The 17,392-nt window shown below is 46.1% G+C and overlaps 1 protein-coding gene across 1 annotated transcript in view; it reads left to right on the top strand.

The window, feature by feature from the left end:
* LOC147978399 (uncharacterized) overlaps positions 1-16,912 on the top strand; it is a 46,757-nt gene extending 29,845 nt beyond the window's left edge. Inside the window, exons 2-3 of the mRNA XM_087514737.1 lie at positions 14,987-15,166; positions 16,343-16,912. Coding sequence (XP_087370863.1) covers positions 14,987-15,166; positions 16,343-16,912 — 750 coding nt within the window. The remainder of the gene's footprint in view (positions 1-14,986; positions 15,167-16,342) is intronic.
* Positions 16,913-17,392: the final 480 nt, after the last annotated feature.

The following is a 17,392-nucleotide window of genomic DNA, read 5'->3' as shown; positions in this document are numbered from 1 at the left end:
TATTGCATTCAGCGTTTCTCCATGAACTTAATACACTAGATGCATGCTGGATAACGGTCGATGTGTGGAGTAATAGTAGTAGATGCAGGCAGGAGTCGGTCCACTAAGCTTGGACGTGATGCCTATGTAATGATTATTTCCTGGATATCGTCATTAGTATTTGAAGTTCTATCAATTGCCCAACAGTAGTTTGTTGACCCATCGTTTGCTATTTTTCTCGAGAGAAGCCACTAGTGAAATTTACGGCCCTCGGTTCTCTTTCTTATATTATTTGCCTTTGTGATCTATTTTTCTTCGCTTTTATTTTCAGATCTATTAATCCAAAAACCCAAAAATACCTTGCTGCAATTTATCCTGATTTATTTTATTTCGCGTTTCATCTATCAATCTACTACAAATTTATCTCACGTCTGTTTGCCTACTTGAGGCGCCGTACCCCGGAAGGGATTGACAACCCCTTTAACACGTCGGGATGCGATGATTTGTTATCTATGTGCAGGTGATGTTTACGTTGTGTTGCTTGGTTCTCCTACTGGTTTGATATCCTTGGTTTCATATCCGAGGGAAATACCTATCGCCGTTGTGCTGCATCATCCCTTCCTCTTTGGGGAAATACCGATCGACGTAGCTTCAAGTGACATCAAAAGGAATTGTTGGCGCCGTTGCTGGGGAGGATCTTCAACATATACCAGGTTCCTAATCACAAATCTCATCTCCTTGCAATTTACATTATATGCCACTTTCCTCTCATTTTCCTCTCCCCCACTTCACAAAAATTTGTCGTTTTATTAGTCCTCTTTTTCCGTTCGACATTTTCTTGCCGGATCTGTTTTTGAGTGAAATCTTGTTGCAAAGTCATCATGACTCAAGAGAACACCAAGTTATGTGATTTCTCAAATAACAACAACAATTATTTTATCAGCACTCTGCTTGCTCCTCCCGCCACTAGGTTGGAGACTTGTGATATTAATATTGCTTTGTGAATCTTGTTATGAAAGATCAATTTTCTGGTACTCATAATGAGGATCCCGCGTCACATCTTAATACCTTCGTGGAATTATGCGATATGCAAAACAAAAAGATGTGGTGAAGATGAAATTATTTCCGTTTTCTTTGCGTGATTCTGCAAAAAATTCGTTCTCTTCTTTGCCTCGCAATGGTATAGATTCTTGGAACAAGTGCAAAGATGCTTTTACCACTAATTATTTTCTGCCCGTAAAAATTATTTCCCTTAGAACCCAGATCATGAATTTCAAGAAACCTGAACATGAGCATGTTGCAAAATCTTGGGAAAGGATGAAACTGATGCTAAGGAATTTCCCAACTCATGGGTTAAATCTTTGGATGATCATACAAAAATTTTATGAGGGTTTGAATTTTGTTTCTCATAATCGTTTAGATTCCGCCGCTGGTGGTACATTTCTGGTAATTACTTTGGCTGAAGCCACCAAATTTCTCGATAATATTATGGCAAATTATTTGCAATGGCATACCGAAGAAGCTCCTACTAGTAAAAAAATTAATTCGGTTGAAGAAATTTCTTCTTTGAGTGAAAAAGTTGATGCTCTTGTGAAATTGGTTGCTAGTAGGAGTGCTCCTATTGATTTTAATGATATGCCTTTGTCTACTTTGATTGAGCAAAATAGTGATGCCATAGATGTGAATTTTATCTCTCGAAATAATTTCAACAACAATGTTTATAGAGGTAATTTTAATCCTAGGCCTTTTTCCTAGTGATTCCTTTAATAATTATGGTAATTCCTATGGAAATCAATCTTATAATAATAATAGGAACACCTATGATCTTGAGAACAATATTAAAGAATTTATCAACACACAAAAAGTTTTTAACACGTCCATAGAAGAAAAGTTGAGTATGATTGATGATTTGTCTAGAAGTGTTGATAAAATTGCTCATGATGTGGAAAATCTCAAGATGAAAAATTTTGTGCCTAAAGTAGATGAATTAATTAATGCTCTTTATGTTTCTATGGATGAAATTAAGAAAAGAACCGCTATGCTTAGAGCTAAAAGAGAATTTTTGGAAGCATTTTCTAGTGATTTCTTTCGCAAAAGTGATGAAGATATTAAATTGATTTGTGTTTCTTTAATTGATTCCTTGTTTAGTAAAGTTAAGATTGATGAAAAAGGGACCGGAGAAGATTCAACTTTAGGTACAAGGCATCCCAATGATTCGGAGGGTGAAAATCTTGTTGAGAAAATTGATAAAAGTGGGTTTGAAGAGGTCAAAACTTTAGCTAGTGATGTGCCCACTCTTTTGGATTACAAAGACTTTAGTTATGATAGTTGCTCTTTGATTGATTGTATTTCCTTGCTGCAATCCATGATAAATTCACCCCATTCCTCTGAACAAAATAAAGCTTTTACTAAACATATTGTTGATGCTACGATGAAAGCTCTTGAAAAAACTTGGAATTAGAAGCATCAATTACTAGAATATTGCATGATGAATGGGAACCTACTATAAAAGTCAAGATTAAAAATTATTAGTGTTTTGCTTTGTGTGACTTGGGTGCTAGTGTTTCTACAATTCCGAAATCTTTATGTGATGTGCTTGGTCTTACCGATCTTGAAGAATGTTCTTTAAATTTGCACTTGGCGGATTCTACTATTAAAAAGCCTATGGGAATAATTAATGATGTTCTTATTCTTTCAAATAGGAATTATGTGCCCACAGATTTTATTGTTCTTGATATTGATTGCAATCCGCCTTGTCGAATTATTCTTGGTAGACCATTTTTACGCACTATCGGTGCCGTGATTGATATGATGGAAGGCAATATTACGTTCCAATTTCCTTTGAGGAAGGGTATGAAACACTTTCCTAGAACAAGAATTAGGCCACCATATGAATCAATCATGAGGGCATCTTATGGAACTCTAACCAAAGATGACAAAACTTAGATCCTTGCTTTACGCCTAGCTAAGGGCGTAAAACTATAGAGCTTGCTGGGAGGCAACCCAATGAATAAAATTTATTTTTTCTTTTTTCTTTTTGTTCTTGTGTGTTAGCACAATTATGCTACTGTTACAATTGTGTTTTTTGTGTTTTAATTAGTTTTTGTGCCAAATAAAGCCTTTAGGATCTTCTTGTGTGATAGTTGTTTGATCTTGCTGAAAAAACATAAACTTTTGCGCTCGTGGGAATAATTTTCATTTTTTCTAGAGAGCGATAAAATACCCATTCCTAAGTTTTCAGAATTTGTGGAGTTACAGAAATATTCAAAATAGTCAGATTGCTACAGACTGTTCGGTTTTGACAGATTATGTTTTCTTTGTGTTGTGTGCTTATTTTGATAGCTCTTTGGTTTTCTTTGATGAGTTTTTACCATAGAAAAGTTTGAATATAGTAGATATAATGCAAGAACAAAATATGAATTGGTTTGATACATCACTTATAGTAGTGATTTATTATTCTTATACTAATGGATCTCATGAAGGTTTTCTTGAGTTTTGTGTCATTGAAGTTTTCAAGTTTTGTGTCATTGAAGTTTTCAAGTTTTGTGTTATCTTACGATGGATGAAGGAATAAGGAGTAGAAGAGCCTAAGCTTGGGGATGCCCCGACATCCCAAGCTATTATCCAAAAATGAGCAACCAACTAAGCTTGGGGATGCCCCCGAGTAGCATCCCCTCTTTCTACTAACAACCATCGGTATTTTACTCGAAGCTATATTTTTATTCGTCACATACTATGTGTTTTGTTTGGAGCATCTTGTATGATATGAGTCTTTGCTTGCTTTATTTTGTGTTTTAAGTCTTGATCCCTTGCTGGACACACTTATTTGAGAGAGCCAAAATTATGTCATGACTTGTTATAATTGCTCTCTATGCTTCACTTAAATTTTTATGAGCTATGGACTTGCTCTAGTGCTTCACTTATATCTTTTTGAGCATGGTGTGCTTAGTATTTTTTGAAGAAATGCTCTCTTGATTCACTTATATTTATTTGAGAGTTAGTAAAATTTTGAAGAAATTCTCTCTTGCTTCACTTAAAATATTTTGAGAGAAAGAAAAAAAAATTATGCTCATGATCTTCATTTATATTTGTTTGAGCTTATGAAAAGAAACATATTAAAATTAGTCCCAAACTGATAGATATCCAAGAAGGATATAATAAAAACTTTCATGAAGATCATTGGACAAAATAAACTTTATTCTTAGTAATAGTTTTGAGATATGATGATATGTTATGTGAGTCATCTTGATGAGTAATTATGCTTTAGTAAGAATATTGGTGTTAAGGTTTGTGATTCCCTATGCAAGCACGAAAGTCCATAGTCATGCAATGAAGTTATATCCTACTTGTGGTGCATTATTCAGTGTTAATTATGCTTAATGCTTGCTTATAAGATTATTCGTTTCTTGGTTGGTCGCTTACCAATCTTTTGCTAGCCTTCATTTTGCACTAAGTATGATCTCTACTTTGCATCCAAAAACCTTTAACCCAGTTTTGCCACATGAGTCCACTATATCTACCTATTTGTGGTATTCTTTTGCCGTTCTAAGCAAATTTGCATGTGCCATATCTAATTTTCAAAAATAAACTTCTCTTTTGTGTGTTCGTTTTGCTCGCGGAGTGGTGAGGGGTCGCTAATATTTTCCATGCTAGATGTGTTATTCCCAAGATGAGTGTTTATTCACTTGTCATTGCACGAGAGTGAGGCAAAGGTATTAGGGATGCCCAGTACCGAAATGAAAAATGAATTTACTTTATGTTGTCAAATAATAAATTCCATGGAAAGTGTTGGTATGGAAGGCGCCCGTGGATACGGTTAGCCATGGAAAGTGAAAGTATGGTGGAAAAAGGAATAAACTTTATTTTCTGTTTGGGAACCACCTATGATATATCTAAACATGGAAAGTATTGGGAATTCTAATTCGTTTTCGTTGGTGGGATGGATACACGTCCCAAAATGTTTTTATATCTAAGTTTTTTGCTTGGAGCTCTGGCACCTCTACAAATCCCTACTTCCTTCTGTGAAGGGCCTTTCTTTTATTTTATGCAATTTTTTTTGAATTTGAGTCTCGACCTGATCTTATAAAAGCACCAACTAGGAAGCAATATGATCGTACCTAAGTATTGGGCGTAGCTAATATTCAAGTGTGTTTCATGAATGGATCAATGATTGAGCATGATGGGCTAGGGATATCGTATTTTAGCGTTGATATTTTGAAATACATGGTTTCTTGTTGATATGCTTGAGTATTTAAATTTTCATGTCGAAACTAGAGTATTGCTTTGAACATTATAAAAGTCCAAATTTCCCTTCTATAAAGAAAGGATATGATATGACATGATAGGCATCATTCCACATCAAAAATTCTGTTTTTATCACTTACCTACGCGAGGACGAGTAGGAGTTAAGCTTGGGGATGCTGATATGTCTCCAACGTATCTATAATTTTTGCTTGTTCAATGCTGTTATATTATCAATCTTGGATGTTTCATAATTATTTTATAGTCATTTTATATCATTTTTGGTACTAACCTATTGACATTGTGCCAAGTGACAGTTGCTGTTTTTTTCCATGTTTTGTTACATTGCATAAAATAAATATCAGACGGAGTCCAAATGCCACGAAACTGTACGGAGAATTTTTTTGGGCCAAAAGGAACACAATGGGCCCTGGCTGCACCTGGGGGCTGCCCCGAGGGAGGCACAAACCACCAGGGCATGCCAGGAGGCCCAGGTGCGCCCTGGTGGGTTGTGCCCACCTCAGGTGCCCCCTGGACCGCCTCTTTGCTCTATAAATACCCCAATATTTCCAGAACCCTAGGGGAGTCGACGAAATATTCATCCAGCCGCCGTAGAGTCCAGAACCACCAGATCCAATATATACACCATCTCAGATGGGGTTCTCCGCCTCCATTAGTGCCTCTCCGATGATGCGTGAGTAGTTCTCTATAGACCTTCGGGTCCGTTGTTAGTAGCTAGATGGGTTCCTCTCTCTCTCTCTTTCTCTCTCGCTCTCTCCCTCTCTCTCTCGATTCTCAATACAATGGTCTCTTGGAGATCCATATGATGTAACTCTTTGGCGGTGTGTTTGTTGGGATCGATGAACTTTGAGTTTATGATCAGATCTATCTTTTTATATCCATGAAAGTATTTGAGTTTCTTTGATCTCTTTTATGGATGATCTCTTATAGCATCGTATTTCTTCTCCAATATTTGGGTTTTGTCTGGCCAACTTGATCTATTTATCTTGCAATGGGAAGAGGTGCATTGTAATGGGTTCGATCTTACGGTGCTTGATCCCAGTGATAGAAAGGGTACCGACACGTATGTATCGTTGCTACTAAGGATAAAACGATGGGGTCTATATCTACATAGATAGATCTTGTCTACATCATGTCATCGTTGTTATTGCGTTACTCCATTTCTCCATGAACTTAATACACTATATGCATGCTGGATAGCGGTCGATGTGTTGAGTAATAGTAGTAGATGCAAGCAAGAGTCGGTCTACTAATCTTGGACGTGATGCCTATGTAATGTTCATTACCTGGATATCATCATGAGCATTTGAAGTTCTATCAATTTCCCAACAGTAACTTGTTCACCCACCATTTGCTATTTTTCTTGAGATAGGCCACTAGTGAAATCTGCGCCCCCGGGGTCTCTTTCTTATATTATTTGCCTGTGCCATCTATTTGCCTTTGCTTTTTATTTTTAGATCTATTAATCCAACAACCCAAAAATACGTTGCTGTGATTTATCCTTATTTATTTTATTTTGCATTTGATCTATCAATCTACTACAAATTTATCTCACGTCTGTTTGCCTACTTGACGCGCCGTACCCTGGAAGGGATTGACAACCCCTTTAACACGTCGCGTTGCGGGGATTTGTTATCTATGTGCAGGTGCTGTTTACATTGTGTTGCTTGGTTATCCTGCTGGTTTAGTAACCTTGGTTTCGTATCTGAGGGAAATACCTACCGCCGTTGTGCTGCATCATCCCTTCCTCTTTGGGGAAATACCGACGTAGCTTCATGCATTGCGGTATAAGATCAGACGAGATGACCCTGGTGATGATGATGGCGAGTGCCTCAGGAAGAGGGTTCCTGCCAAGGTGATGTGGTATGCTCCTATAATACCACGGTTGAAACATTCTGTTCAGAAACAAAGAGCATGCCAAGTTGATGCGATGGCACAAGGAGGACCGTAAGAAAAACGGGAAGCTCAGAGCACACTCTGACGGGTCGCAGTGGAGAAAAATCGAGAGAAAGTGGGGGACTTTGCAGGTGACGCAAGGAACGTATGGTTTGGTTTAAACGCGGACGTCACTAATCATTTTGGGGAGTATAGCAGCAATCATAGCACCTGCCTCATGACTTGATGACCCACAAGTATAGGGGATCAATTGTAGCTCTTTTCTATAAGTAAGAGTGTTGAACCCAATGAGGAGCAGACGGAAATGACAAGTGGTTTTCAGCAAGATAATGTCTGCAAGTGCTGAAGTTGTAAGTAACAGAGTAGTTTGATAGCAAGATATTTTGCAATGAGCAAGTAATGATAATATTTTGCAATGAGCAAGTAATGATAATAGTAACGAGGAAAAGGACAAGCCAAAACGATCTATTATAATAGGGAAAGCATTCTTGAGGGTACACGGGAATTTCATCTAGTAACTTTCACCATGTTGGTTCGATTTGTGTTCGCTACTTTGATAATTTGATATGTGGGTAGACTGGTGCTTATGTGCTGTTCTTACTTGAACAAACCTCCAACTTATAATTAACCCTCCCACAAGCATCCGCAACTACGAGAAAAGTATTAAGAATAAATTCTCACCATAACATTAAACTTTTGGATCCAATCGATCGGTCCCTTACGGAATATCGCATAAACCGGGGTTTAACCTTCTGTCACTCTCGCAACCCATCATGTAATTGCTACTCCACAATGCATTCCCTTAGGCCCAAATATAGTGAAGTGTCATGTAATCAACGTTCACATGACACCACTAAGGGAATCACAACATACATACTATCAAAATATCGAACACATATCAAGTTCACATGATTACTTGTAACATGATTTCTCCCGTGACCTCAAGAACAAAAGTAACTACTCACAAGTGATAAACATGCTCATGATCAGAGGGGTATTAAATAGAATATTGGATCTAAACGTACAATCTTCCACCAAATAAACCATAAAGTAATCAACTACAAGATGTAATCAACACTACTAGTCACCCACAAGCACCAATCTATAGTTCCGGTAACAAGATTGAACACAAGAGATGAACTAGGGTTTGAGATGAGATGGTGCTATTGAATATTTTGATGGATATTGCCCTCCCCAAGATGGGAAAGTTGTTGGTGATGATGATGACGATGATTTGCCCCACCAGGAGGGAAGTTCCCCCGGCGGAATCGCTCTATCAGAGGGCAAAAGTGCTCCTGCCCAAGTTCCGCCTCGAGACGGAGGCGCTCCATCCCAAAAGTCCTCTCTTTATTTTTTCTAGGTCAAAATGACTTATATACCAGAAGATGGGCACCGGAGGTGGGCCTAGGTGAGCATAACCCTCCAGGGCGTGCCTGGGCTCCTTGGCACGCCCAGGTGGGTTGTGCCCACCTGGTGGGCCCCCTCTGGTACTTATTTGCTCCAATATTCTTCATATATTCCATAAAATTCTCCGTGAAGTTTCATCTTGTTTCGAGTTGTGCAAAATAGGTAGCCTGATGTAGCTTTTCCAGGTCCAGATTTCCAGCTGCCGGAATTCTACCTCTTTGTGTGTACCTTGCAAATTATGAGAGAAAAGGCATTAGAATTACTACAAAAAGCATTATTATGCATAAAAACATCATAAATAATAGTATGAAAACATGATACAAAATGGACATATCAACTCTCCCAAGCTTAGACCTCGCTTGTCCTCAAGCGAAAACCAAAATCGAAAAACATGTCCATGTGCTTAGAGAGAGAGAGAGAGAGAGGTGTCGATAAAAACAAAATACAGAGATATATGCATCATGTTCACTATTCTAACAGCAACAAACTTAAACATAAGACTCTTATCATAGAACTTTTATCATATACTTCTCATGAATAAGTGGCAATTCATCACACTATTAAAGTATAAAGCAAAAACTCTATTAGAAACCAACAAACTATGTTCTCAGTCAACTTTGCAACTGCAATTCATCATCTTTTCAGGAAGGGTCACGTATCGGAGCCTTTAGGCAAGTCCACATACTCAACCATCGTATAGTCTTCTATGATTGCTAACACTCACCGCATACACATGAGCAAAACGTTTCAACCAGAGACATAAGGCTTATAGTTTCGCCTCCCTACGTATTCACCTCGAGGGTGGTGTCAACAATAATAACTCATGCTACCCATATTCAACTGGACATATGTGCCTAGACTTTCCTCACCGCATAATGCTTGCCAAAGGAGAAAATAAAAAGGAATAGAGAGAAAACTTTGATTCTTTTCATAAAAGTAAAAGATAGGCCCTTCGCAGATGGAAGCAGAGGTTGCCATACGCTTATTTTTTTGTATGCTCAACCCCTTAGTGCAAAAGAACGTCACATTGTATTACCCTTTGTGATGGCAACCTTTATTATGCAGTCTGTCCCTTTTATTCTTCACCATCACAAGTTCGTACACCGCTCAATTTTCTCTTACACTAAATGATCTCACATTTTTAGAAGCAATTTTTATTGCCTTATTCCACCGATGACAACTTACTTGAGGGATCTTGCTCAATCCCTAGGTAGGTATGGTGGACTCTTAAAAATAAGATTTGGGTTTAACGGTTTTTGGATGCACAAGTAGTATCTCTACTTAGTGCGGAATTTTTGGCTAGCAAAGATAGGGGCAAGCACCACATGTTAATGGATCTATGACAATATGACTTCTATGTTAATATATATGAAAAAACATGAATCATTAAGTTGTCTTCCTTGTCCAACGTCAGCAATTTTGGCATATAATATTTTGATGGGGGCTCACAATCACAAAATATTTCTAGGATAGTATATTTATATGTGAATCCTCTCTTCCCTTATTAATTCTTTCATGAGTTGCATCATTAACTAAGGCGATGTTTGTCAATCTCTAATAAAATTTCCTACTTATACTTTTCCTTATGTGGTGTCATCACCTACCATAAGATTAGCTTAAGATCCTTCTCATTTATTTTCCTTTATCCTTTTTTATTTCCTTTCTTTTTATTGCAACATGAAAGTAAAGAAAGAAAAAACTCAAAATAAACTTTATTATATATCTCACACACGATTACAAGGATAGATCACTAAGAAAACTCTTGAAAAGAAGGGATCGAACTAAGCTTTTATTCATCTAAAGCAAAAGGTTGAACAAAAATAAGTAAAGGAAAAAGATAGTGGGGATGATATGATACCGGGGCACCTCCCCCAAGCTTGGTGGAAGCCAAGGGGAGTGCCCATACCCGATACTCAATTTTCTTTTGTTGATGAAGAAGAAGGTGGTCGTGATGAAGAAGAGATCTTGTCCTCGGCTTTCCATGGCAGAGGTCCACCATCATAAGAGGAGGAGTGAGTTTCACGGGTCCTACAACCGGCAGCCAAACTCATACCTTTAAATATTGCCTCATATTCAAAGACTTGGTTTTGGAGATCGTAAATCTGGCTTTGGAGGAAGTTAATTTGCTCATGGAGGGTGAAGATGATGTCCTTCATGGGCTTGCCATCCACCTTGAGATCACGGGAGAGGTGCATGATCAGAGGTGTTTGGCATTGAGTCCACGCTCCACCATCCCCTTGCACCGGAAGACGTCCTGCTCCATAGCTTCAAGCCCGGCCTCCACGGTTCCCGTCCCCTTGGGACCTGGCACATCGTGGAGGTGAAGCACCCCCTCCCACAAATATGGGTTGATGACATTCTTGAAGAACTTATCCTTGTAGGAGCTTGAAGAGGCCATGGTAGATGGGATGACAGAAAACAACAAGAAAAGAAAACAAAAGATTTCTCCATGATACGGTGGTCAATAGGTTCAGGGGGGTATATAAAGATTTATTATCTTGGGAAACAAGCAAACTGTAGAAAAACGGAGTACATAAGGTACCCCAGGTGGGCACAACCCACCTGGGCGCGCCTGGCTTCTTGTGCCCACCAGGGTACACTTCCTGGAAGTTTCTTATTTTCCTAATTTTCTAAGTATTCCAAAACCTACAAAAAATATTTTTGCGGATTTTTCAGAGTCAGTTTACTTACCGTATAACATACCTCCTTTATTTTCATGATTCTGGAGCTTTCCAGAAGGACTCTTTTAGGTATTCTTCCGGTGTCAAAGTTTGGATAATATTACTTTCAACATTAATGGGCGTACATGAGATATAATGTTTTATTCATTACCCATTAACAACCTTTGGGTTTCTCGGGGGTTGGGTGCGACATATGCCAAAGGATGGCTTATCATGGTGGGGGCGAGTAGAACGTCGCTGGTGCCTGGAAACGGGATGAGGCGAAGACATGCACGCCGGCGAATCTTACCCAGCTTCAGGGATCTCCGGGGAGATAATACCCCTACTGCTGCTCTGCGGGGTCTCCGCATGATCAATATGGAAAAGTGTTTACACGATTGCTCCTAGAGCTGTTTCCTGAAGGTAGGAGAAGGCAAGGCTAGCTCTCTCCTTCCTGTATGGTCTGGTCTAGTGATAATGGATTCCCACCCTTTGCATGGGTACCCTGGGGGGTTTATATAGGCCTACCCCCCAGGGGTACAATGGTAATCCGGCTGGACGCGGGCCCAGCCATCAGTGCCTCCGGTCTCTGTCTTCTCCGCCGACTGCTGGGGCCCGCCGACTGGTGGGCCCCGCCGACTAGCCCGGTACGGAGCCGACAGGCCGCGTCCGCCACGGGTGGGTCTTGCCGGCTGCTGATTACTGTAGCCGTGCTTCTAATGACGCGGGCTTCGTCATGGAGTCATGGCAACAGCCCCGCGGCCTGGCGGGCGTTCATTATTGCCACTCTCCGTCACATCTGGTTAATGGCGCGTGGGCCTCGGGGGAGGAGCTGGCCGACTCTCGGGGGCCGACTCCCGACGGGTCCAACTTGTGGCGCACTTGCCGTCTTCTGGGATCCCGCTGGCCGGTGGGACCCGCTGCCCAAAGGTCGTACAGACAAGCCGTCGTGGGCGCAGGATTCGGTCCACCGGTGCTGATGTCAGGGCCAGCATGGCAACAGTGCGACGCCGCACGGAGATCTCCGCGGATACGGCGTACTGTGACCATGCTTGCCTTTGGAAAGGGGTGGGAGCAGTCTTCACTGTAGCCACTCCCCTGTCTTGTCCCTCTTGATGAGGACATGGGCTTTCGCTGGAGTAACGGGCCGACTCCCCAAGGCCGGCTTCTTGGGAAGTCGTCAGTCAGGAGTCCGTTCGTCCTGAAGTCGTCCCTGGGACTCGACCGTGAGTGGCTAGTCGGTGGCCTTGCTGCCGACTCCTCAGAAGGCGGCTCTTTGTCCTGGGGTCTTGAGGGGCGCAGCCTGCCCCGATGTCTTGAAAGCTTCTAGGACTCGGTTTAGCCTACCTGTAGCCCATTACTCCGACAGTAGTCCCCGAAGCTGATGAGGTGCCGTGGACGATCGACCGAGGAGCCTCAGCAGTTTCTCTTTCTGGGTGCCTGAGACATGGATCTTGCTTGACTTCTGCCGGGCCGGCTAGAAGGAGTCGGACTCGCCCAACTCTGACTCGCACAATATTTTGAATGTCGCGGCGAGATCCAAGTAGTGTGCTGGCTATGCCTCCAGGCCGCCGCCCGTTCCGGGCCTGTCACGTGATAAGACGCGGCCGGGCCAGTCTGCCAGCCTACGCGCGTGACGGGACAGGCCCGTAGGCGGGGCCCGCCACTACCGTGCCTCGGCGCCCGAGCTGATCCACTGTGGCCCAGGCGGACAGTTGGGATTCCCGTGGAGTTACTGTGCACAGTAACTTTGTCGTGGAAACGTGGGGGTCGTGGGGCCGTGGGCGTAGTAAATCCCACGACCGCCCCCTCAGCTTCGCAGCCCATGAGGCTATAAGTAGGGGGAGGAGGGGGTCGCGGCAGAGCATGCGCGCCCCTCCTTCCCACTACTCCTTGCTCTTCTCCTTCTTCTTCTTCTTCTTCGCTCCGCCGCGCGCCCAAGCTTTGTCGAACGCCACGGCGATCAGCTCACGATGAGTTCTTCTTCTGCCGCCGCGCCTCCCTCGGTGCATTCTGGCACCTGGGACGGCTCAGAAGTTCACGACGACCAGATCGAGTTCCTCCGCAAGACTCATCGGCTTCCCGGCGAAGATTACGTGCTGGTACGCCTTGCGCCGAGGGGGGAGATCTCTCCGGCGCCGGAGGAGGGCGAGTGGGTTATATTCCGCTCGCACTGCCTGCGCGGATTGGGGCTGCCGGCGAGCAGCTTCTTCCGCTCCTTTCTGGAGTTCTACGGCCTCTAGCCGCACCACCTCACGCCCAATACGGTGGTGCTGATGTCCGCCTTTGTGGCCTTGTGTGAAGGCTTCCTCGGAGTCCTCCCCACCCTCGAGCTCTAGGGGGAGTTCTTCTTCTGCAAGCTCGGCACCCAGGCTGCAGGCGTGCCGGCTCAGTGTGGCGCATTCATCGCCGTGTGGAGGTTGGGGGCCGACAACCCCTTCCGCACCATCAGGCTGATAAAGTCGGTGAAGATGTGGCAGCGATCGTACTTCTACGTGAAGAGCGTCTTCACGGGGGGCGATTGGGTCAACCTGCCGGCCTTCGAAGCCGGCCCGCCGGCTGGGAGATTGCCCAACTGGTCGTTCCGGGCCAAGTCGCTGACGCTTGCGGGAGCCGGCGCCGTCACACGACTCCGAGTGCTGACACAATCAGAGGGCCTGACTGGTCCAGACCTGCTGGCCGCCTTCGTGGCGCGCCGAGTTCTCCCACTCCAAGGCCGCCCCCACATGATATGCCAAATGAGCGGGCGCCGTGACCCGAGTCGGATGTGCACCAAGGACATGCCTCACGAGGAGGTGGCCTACATGGTGAACTACCTCTCGGACAGCAAGCTGCTTGAGGACTGGCGGTTCGGCAAGGAGCCGTACTCCCGCGCCAACCCCCCACCTACAGTGAGTTGCCCTTTCTTTCTTTCTTCGAGTTGTCTTCTTTCTTGCCGAGTCTGTTTTGTGTGACCTGACCAGTCGGCTTTGGTCAGAATCCCCTCCTCCATCCACCAGCCGGCACCTCGGGGCCGGCCCGTGAGTTCCTTGCCAACCGGGCGGAGAGCGACGTCGACGACCCCGATCTGGTGGCGGCGGCTTTGGAAGACAACGCCGAGGGAGGAGGCGGCCCGCGGCTCGGGGCCAGTCTAGAGGACTGGTCTGACGATGATGAGGAGGTCGCCCCCCGCCCCCGGCCAGGAGCCAGCCATCCTGGTGCGGGCTCTTCTGCCGCGCCGGGTGCTCCGGGCGGTAGGAAGAAGCGCAGGGCCGTGCCGACTTTGTTCGGCAGTCGGCAGAAGAAGCCCAAGAGTTCGGCTACGGCGGCCAAGCGGGACGAGGCGGCCGCGAAGGCCATCCGCTTCCGCAAGGAAGTGAAGAAGCCGCCACTGGTCTCCGCGTGAGTATTCCGTCTTGACGCTTTATTCTTTCTCTGTAGCTTTGTCTGAGTCTTTTACTTGCTTCCCTCGCTTCAGGGCTCCCATCACTCTTGAGAGGGTTGTCACCGCCTCCATCATGGGGTCAGCGGAGACGTCCGCCACCACTCGGCGGATTGACCCCGCTGTTGACCTCCTGGAGGCGATGGAGCGGAATGCGTAGGAGAAGCGCAACGAGGACGAGGCCGCCCGCCTGGAGAAGGTGGAGGCCGATAAGGAGGAGGCCTCCGCCAAGAAGAAACTGGCGGAGGCCGAAGCCGTCGCCGCGACGAAGCGGCAGGCTGAGGAGGCCGCGCACCGCCAATCGGCGGTGTTCGTCACCCCGCTGAACTCTGCGCTACCGCCTCTGGAGTTCATGATGCAGACTGGTGAAGCCGGCGGCGAGAACCCCATCGTGGAGAGGGAAGGCGGCGGCTCCTCCACGCCGGACGTGATTGTTCCGCCGCCGCCTCTGCTGCCGTATGGGGGCACGCAAGGCAAACAGCCGGCGGACCCGCCGGTGCCACCGACTGAAGATGAGGCCATGGCGAGGCTACTCCTTCAAGTCGGCTCGCCAGCGCGGCGCCGTCTTGAGAAGGCGACTTCGGCGCCACGCCCCTGGAGACGGCGAGGAGGCGGCACAGGGCCGCTGAACCAGGCGCTTCTAGACGTCCAGACGAAGCTGCGAGCCGAGGGCGACGCGATCCAGAATTGCACCAAGGCATACCTGGCGTTGCGAGCAGCCGTCCGGGTATGCTTTCTCTTTGGTCCTCTTTTTTTTCTTGTTTTTGTTCCTCTCAGTGGGGGCGCGCCAGTGCACCCACTGGGTGTAGTCCCCAAGTTTCGGTTCGGCTGCCGAGCAGGTGGCCCGGAACTCCAATTGGTGAGCTCCGGGTACTTACTTTTGTCTGAAATATTTTGTCGCAGGACTACCACAACCTCCGTGTTACTGCCTTCAACCGCAACGTTGAAGAGCTGGGCAAGCGGACCACCGACTTGTCGGAGAGCTAGAGTGAGTCCTTTTTCTTCTTTGCGGGGGTGCGCTGGCACCCGCGGGCTGTAGTCCCCGAGATTCGGGCCGACTGCTGAGCAGTCGGGCCGGATCTCCCCGGCGACCTTCTTTACTGATGACTTAACGCCTTCTTTCTTCCTTCTCTTCTGAAGCCAATGCTGTTCTTTAACAGCAGCTGAGCGAAGCCAACTCTACGTTGCGCGCCAAGGGAGAGGAGTGTAGCAAGCTCGCCACAGAGCATGATCTGCTGGCCACTTAATTGACAGAGCAGAGGGAGCTGCTTGCGAAGACACAAAAGGAGGCGGAAGAGGCGGAAACCGCCCTCCTGGCCGAGTTCGCGAGCGAGCGCTCCTCCTGGACTGACAACGAGGAAATGCTGGCCTCCGGCTTCCATGAGATTGAAGACATTGTTGATGGTGAGTTTCTTTACTTTCTTTCTTCGAGCTACCGATTATAAATCGTGCCGACTCCCGGTTTTTGACTTGTTTCTTCGTTTCCTCTGTCTTGGCAGACTTCTTCCTTGGGCACTCGCAGGCCGCCATCCATACCATCGAGGCTGACCGTGAAGGTCGGAGGGCAGAAGGTGCAGAGATCGCCGCCGATGCCCCCCGAACCCTTGATGAGCATATCCTAAGCAACGAGGCTCGCCTTCGGCCGACGCACCGGCTGCTGCGCCAGCTTCAACGTGTCGGCGCCCAGGCGATTGCTGCCTTGTGGCCGGACATATAGGCTCCGCGCACCCCCAGTCGGACTGCCGACTGGCTGGAGGTCGCGGTTGGTCGTCTTGAAGCCTGGAAAGGTTCCTCGGCCCGAGCTGGAGCGCGCCAGGCCTTGGAGTTCGTCAAAGCATGGTATCCGGGGCTAGACTTAGACCGGCTGGCCACACTCCGGTCAGAGGCCCAGCCGGAGCTGGCAGCTACGGAAGACGCCCTCGTCAAGCGTGTGGCGGCGATCGCCGAGTACACCGACACCAGTATCTTCGTCCCCGAGCGGTCTGAAGACGGCGAGGAGGTACCGCCGGAGTGGTTTGGGATGAACCCAGACTACGGCGAGGACTCGGCGGAGGTGATCGGTTCCAGCGCCGAGGAGGAAGGCGAGGCGGAGGACGGAGGCGAGACGGAAGAACCAGAAGACGGGGCGGACGGCCAGCCTCAGCTCGACCGTGCCTCCAGCAACGAGCCGCGTGCGACCGAGCCGACTGCCGCCGGAAGCGATCGAGCCGAGACTGCCCAACCGGCCGCCCCAACGCCAGATGCTGCCGTCTCCTCCGACCCTCCGAATCCGTCTGCCGCATCTTAGGCTGCCGCCACAATTCCACCCGCGGGGTGTATTTTGAACTTCTGCTCGAAGATTCGGCCAAGGGCCTATGCTATGTAAATATTTATCTGAATTCTATCTTTTCTTGCTCATTGCACTTTTCGCTTTTTTCCTTTGCTGCTTTCCCTTAGTTGCCTGTCTTGCCAGTCGGACAGCTGCTCTACGGACTGCCGTTGGATCAAATGCTTGGCTACTTTGGGAAGGCAAGTACTTAGGTGTTTTAGAGTTTTTTTTAGCAAGTTGAATAGAAGGCGGTGAGCCGACTGCTTAATAGTCGGTTTGCGAAAAGAAAAAAGGAAGGATGGAAGCCGGCTTTAAGCTATGTTCTATGCTTTGAGTCCTTAGCCATTTTTCATGTGAATGCCCATTCTACCTTACTCCTGCCACCGTACAGTCGCTCTGCGAGCTGCGGCTTCTGACAGGAGACAGCTTAGGCATCACACACTAATTGTCCGGCTGCAG

The sequence above is a fragment of the Triticum urartu genome, chromosome 3A, assembly GCF_056163025.1.
Source record: "Triticum urartu cultivar PI428250 chromosome 3A, HENAU_Tu73, whole genome shotgun sequence".
In the NCBI taxonomy this organism is placed as follows: domain Eukaryota; kingdom Viridiplantae; phylum Streptophyta; class Magnoliopsida; order Poales; family Poaceae; genus Triticum; species Triticum urartu.
The sequence above is the reverse complement of the archived record's forward strand: the minus strand, read 5'-3'. Positions and strand labels throughout refer to the sequence as shown.